General features: G+C 40.6%; 1 protein-coding gene across 1 annotated transcript; it reads right to left on the reverse strand.

The window, feature by feature from the left end:
* Window positions 1–545: 545 nt before the first annotated feature.
* Window positions 546–2740, reverse strand: LOC124623110. Its single transcript, XM_047148900.1, has 3 exons — window positions 2551–2740; window positions 2243–2346; window positions 546–671 (listed from the first exon to the last, which is right to left on the reverse strand). Exons 1-3 carry the CDS (start codon window positions 2738–2740, stop codon window positions 546–548), a joined length of 420 nt encoding a protein of 139 aa, XP_047004856.1.
* Between the last annotated feature and the right edge of the window lie 3022 nt (window positions 2741–5762).

Here is a 5762-nt window from a genome sequence, read left to right on the forward strand (position 1 = left end):
TCCCTTTAACTAGCCTTTATTACGGAGGTGAGAGGGAGAAGAATCTCCTCGACTGTCTAAGGGCGTGTAGGAGGTGTAGATACATTAGACAACACTTTCAGTAGGTAGCGGGTACAAGGGGGGAATTGGCAGTACTGAACTGTCAAAACAGTAAGGTGAGATTTCTCCTTTAACGCAATTTATTGAACTAATATCACAAAGGACATGTGAGGTGTCAGACCCTTCCCCTTACTCTGTACACTTATAGATTCACCCAGAATCTCCACTTGTCACTCTATGTCGGAAACGACTACTCACGAGAACTACCACCTTTGAATTCACTCTTCGTTTAAATAATGGACCCTTGTCCTATCCCACAGGAGACAAGCACCCACCAGTGGCTTGTTCCTTCTATTGCTGAAACTAACTGTAGAGGCTACTTGAGACAGAGACAAACTGTCCCTGTTCAAAACTATTCCAATGCAAAACTTCTACATAACTGACAGTTGTAGTTGCTTCCACCAGAGCATCACCGTCTCCTCGTAGTTGCAGTTCCTACAGACTCATCAGTAGCGGCTGCTACCCTCTCGATGTTGCCGGGCCTCGTCTGCTTGTGCCCTCTTCAACTTCTGCGACGGCTCTCCTTCTTGCTGCTCGTGGATGCCCTTAAATACCCATTTTGAAGGTGTGCCCTGCTCGGACACAACCCTCGCATCCACTTTCTCTGACTTGCTTTTCGGTCTACCCGGACATTTCGTCACTGTGGACCTGTATTGGTTTCGATATGTCCGGCAGAGTCCCGGGGCGCAAAGTTCCTTCTCAGACTATTTGTACTGTGTGACACTTTCCCTTCCGTGTCTGCGGAACTCCGGGTTTCACTGTGTGGCGTCCGCGTAAGAAATACTGGCTGAACCTTTACTTTATGCGTTGCTAAGAATAGCTATGTCATTTTGTTAATTAAATCCTCTGGGGACCTGACACCTCCCCCCAAGAGTACATTAATGCACACTACTCAAAGTGCCGTTAATACATCAAATTATTACAATTCTTTTTTTTCTGAAAGAGAAACAACTTTACATCACAGTATTACAAAAAATTGTCCTTATATTACCCTGAAAGAAAATGACTACTTGCTATGTTTTATCGTCTATTCTTTATAAATACTCTGTCATTCGCATCTCGTGGATGCCTTTCATAAATTACTATTTCTTCGTCTCTGTCTCCTGATCTTACAGGTAGTCTATATGTTTCAGTTGCATTAACTACAGTTGTTCTTACACAAATCGAACGACAACAGCTCCCTCCTCCCTTCTCATCAAACAACTTCTTGTATAAATGTTTACAACAATTACACTTCACACAACACAGAAATACAATGACTATGGTAATTAAACTTATACTGATATACGTAGTAATTGAATATGTTTGGACTCTTTTCTCTCTCTCTCTCTCTCTCTAATTCAATTTGTTCCTTGTCTATGATTTTACTAATTTCTTCCAGTCTTTTACGTGCTACTCTTAAATCATCTAGATTGGAAGTGACGTGCTTCAAAGGTAAATCAAATCTTATTTCCGACTCATTAATTTTCGTTTTCACTTCCTCACAATAATCTAAATTAATATCTACGTTAGGTATAATATCTTTCCTAGTATAATTGCTTTGAATCACTTTGTCTGATTGGAAAATATATTTGTGTACCTTATCCTTTACAATTCTTTTTGAATTTTATCATTCCTCTCCCAAGAAGTTTTACGTCCTGTGACGGATGTGAACTGCATAAAATCGTCATGTCTTCCTCGTTAGGTACTATATCCAACAATTCATTGGTACGTAACCGAGTCCATAAACTTCATTCCAAGGAAATCATTTTCTTAACACAATTAGTTGGGATTTGTGAATCTTGTAGTAACCACTTCACAGTCCTCTTGGTCATACATTGATATTAGGCCAAACGTCTGTTTACATATTTTACTATTCTTATCTATTTCCTTACATTCTAAATGCTCGTAGGATACCTTAGCATATAACTTTTTAGAGCTATCTAACAGTAAATATTCCTTTTCCGGCTGTATGTAAGTAAACTGTCCTGTGCCAGCCGTTACTTCCACTGGTAGTGATAACATCTTATATAGACTAAATTCCTTATTTTCAATTAGGGGTATATACATAACCTAATACTTCCTTGGTTACAAATACATCAAGATCCATAACTTTTAAAAGTATATACCCATATTCTTCTACTAGAGGGATGGGAAATCTTACGTCTCTTAAGTCGTCTTGAATTAATCTTAAATTCTGAACAATCTGCACTGGATTCACAATATGAGGTCCAAGGATACCCTTCTGTGCGTGAACTATGGCACTTACTAATTGTTCATATTACGCACCTATCTCATTAAACAAGCCTTGCAACTGTAGGAGCTGCTCATTGATCGTCATGAATGCTGCCATCCGTTTCAACCCATGATCAGTTGTTTTCAATGAATAAGCGATAAATTGTTCCAGCTTGGACATTCCGTTCTTGAGCAATTGCTCATTCGAACTGATTGATTCTACCGTTCTATTTAGACCAGTCAGCGTGGCTCTGGCTACTGCCACTTGCTCTTTTGACAACTTCGATAACTGCTCGGATCTTGCTTCCATCCGATCGATATGCGTTTTATAATATGCAGCATCCGCGTCGTCCAGAGTGCCGAACAATATTTTACTGATTTCTCCTACAAAGTTAAAAATACCTCTTTTCTGCCGCCTTCCGGACATAGTTAATTGACGTATAAGTGATTTCGTTTCTCGTAACCTTTCTACACTCTGTTCGACTCCATTACTTAATACGTTACACTCAGTTCTGCTAATGTTTAAACGCGCTAGCTTTTCACTTTTGTTACACCGCCATTGTTCCCATCCTTGTAGCAGCATAGAATTTCTCATCCAATGTCTTAATGTTAACATACGTTACCAGTTTCCACGTTGTACTAGTAATTTCTACTTCTGCTTCATGGTGGTAGTACAGACCTGGAGACGCCTTTACCGGGTGAATTTCCACGACATTGTCCGCTTATCCAAGCGCTTGTAAACAGTATGACCACCCCACGCGGATGACAATCCAAATCCAAAACGTCACTGGTCTGGGCACCATGCTGGGTCTGTAAGCGAAATTTTATAGCCTAATAATGTGGCTTCAGCCTGTTAGCATGTACTTTTAATTGATGCTTTCTATGTGTTTTCAATACTACATTAGGCAAATCTACTTCCACTACTTCGTAGGGACCTCTAAATTGGGAATCTAGTTTCTCCGATCTCCCACGTCTTACGGTCTCGTCATGTACCAGCACTCTGTCACCTATCTTAAAGTTTCTGGAATTCTCTGTCTTTTGTCATAGTAAGCCTTGTTGGTTAATTTTGCCTCATTTTCTCTCGTGCTATCGTATGTGCTTCCTGCATTCTTGTTTTGAACTGCTCTACATAATCGTCATAATTGTACCCTATTGTGGCTGTCTCTTTCTGTAAGATTCCTGCTACAATCACAATTTTCCCAAACAGTAACTCGAATGGGGTATACCTGGTGCTGCTATGAGGGGTAGTATTAAAAACAAACGTACTGTAAGGAACCCACTTATCTCAATTGCTGTGGTCCTCGTTTATAAAGTGCCTTAAGTATTCCACTAGCGTTCGATGCGTCCTTTCTAATGCTCCATTCATCTGGGGGTGAAAAGCAGTGGTCTGGATCTTTTTGATTCTCAATATCTTACATAATCTCTTAAACACTTGACTCAGAAAGTTTGATCCTTGGTCTGCTAACAATACTGATGGAATTCCATATCGTAATATAATTTCTTCAACGAATTTCTCAGCTATTGTATCTGCGTCTTGCCCCCCACTAGAATAGCTACCGTGAACTTACTCAAATCATCCTGAAATGTTAAAATATATCTATTACCTCCTGTTGTTACGTCTAAAGGACCAACTACTACGTCCATATAACACTTCTCAAACACAGTTTCGGCCGTGTCTGCAACAACTAATGGAATCTTTATCTTACTCCGCGTAAACTTATTTCGCTGTCATTTATCACATGTTCTAAAGGATTGCTCGACATCACCTTTCATTACTTTCCATGAACCGTATTTCTTTAAACGTTCTAGAGTTTTAGGTCGTGCATGCTTTATTCAGGGACTAGTAAATGATAGAATACAGACAATTGTGCGCAGCAGAGGGGAAGAAATAAGTCTTGGGGATTCAGTAGAAATAGCACAGCAGGGGGAAAATGCACTGCTATCGATGAAAGAAAAGGGACGATTTCATAAAGGGGTTCGTAGAGAGACGGAAATTAGAAATAACCTGGGAGAAAAATGCTATAATTGTGGGAAAAAGGGTCACATTGCTAGAGAATGTAGGAAACCAAAGATGATTAGTTAAGTACGATGGGTAAAGACACCCACTAGGGCAGAGGAAGCTAGGAGGTTACCGAATTTTTGTTATAATTGTGATGAGTCAGGGCATACAGATGCTAAGTGTAGTAAAATTGTAATTTGTGAGAAATGTCAGAGACGTGTGCATAAGGCGACGGACTGCCGAACCCCCAAGGGTTTTATATGTAATAAATACGGGCACCCCATACCAATGTATGGAAAAAGGAGTAACCTCGGGAAAAAAGAAAGTGGTTTCGGGAAACTAAGTAGGTGGGATACGGAGCAGTCACGTGTTACCACCATCAAATGGCCCAAGGTTAGGGTGATAGACTGCGAGACAGAAAATGATGTTATGACGACTCATTGCGAAGAAATCGGTAGAGGATTGAAGTTTTTAATAGATACAGGAGCACATATTAGTCTAATTAAGGAAGAAGCTATGATCCCAGGGTTACCAATTAACAGAGCACAAGTGCGGAGGTTAAAAGGGGTAACAAATGGTACAGTAAGTACGCTTTGTACTGTGATATTAACTTTGAGAATAATCGAAACTGTGTTGGGGAAACACACATTTCGTGTGTTAAGCAAGGGAACAGATGTCCCGTATAATGGTTTGGTAGGCAGAGATTTGCTACAAAAGCAAAGAGCAGTCATTGATTACAGAAACAAAAAGTTAGAAATAAATGGATGGACAACCGCATTATTAGCAGTGCCCGAAGAGGAAGCAACAAGGGAACCAAGAGAAGTGCAAAGCATGAGAGAGATAAATGCGCATCAGAAGGGTAAGGACCCGACAAATGGAAAGTGTGGGAAGAAACCATGTTATAGGCCGCGCCACGAAAATTTAAAGGACGAGAGTGTCGTCGGTGAGAGTAACGGGCCGAAACAGCCAACAGGCGGGAAGACGCACAGCCAGGAACGCGAAAGTCGCGACAACAGTGGAACAATCGGACCAAGGGAGGAGAAAGTTATGAGAATTTGCGTCAAGGGACAAGGAGCTATTTCAGAAGGTGAAGAGATTGTTGTACCGAAACAAGAGATAACACAGGGTATTTATGTTCCAGAAGCGATTGTACGAAACGTACAAGGGAAGTGTATCATTAGTGTACTGAATACAAGAGAGGAAGAATGTGATTTAAGTTCCATACAATTAGTGGCAGAAAAGAAGCCGCAGTACGAAGAGTGCAAGACTCGCCGGAACAGGCAAAAAGTTATAGGAATTGCAGCTTACAGGTCCGAGAAGCTTTACAAACGGAGCATTTAAACGAAGAAGAAAAGCATGAGTTGCAGAAATTGTGTAGTGCATATTGCGATGTGTTTCGTTTAAAGGGGGACAGGTTATCCTTTACAGAAACAGTAAAGCATACACTTCC

The sequence above is a fragment of the Schistocerca americana genome, chromosome 7 (genome assembly GCF_021461395.2).
Source record: "Schistocerca americana isolate TAMUIC-IGC-003095 chromosome 7, iqSchAmer2.1, whole genome shotgun sequence".
In the NCBI taxonomy this organism is placed as follows: Eukaryota; Metazoa; Arthropoda; class Insecta; order Orthoptera; family Acrididae; genus Schistocerca; species Schistocerca americana.

Excerpts from the sequence above, each read along its gene's own strand:
- LOC124623110 (XM_047148900.1), bottom strand. The coding sequence starts at position 2,740 with ATGTCCGGAAGGCGGCAGAAAAGAGGTATTTTTAACTTTGTAGGAGAA. Across the intron at positions 2,347-2,550 it reads AGCCAGAGCCACGCTGACTG|TAAGTGCCATAGTTCACGCA; the intron begins GTCTAAATAGAA and ends ATGAACAATTAG. Across the intron at positions 672-2,242 it reads TTCAAGACGACTTAAGAGAC|GGCACACCTTCAAAATGGGT; the intron begins GTAAGATTTCCC and ends GTGTCCGAGCAG.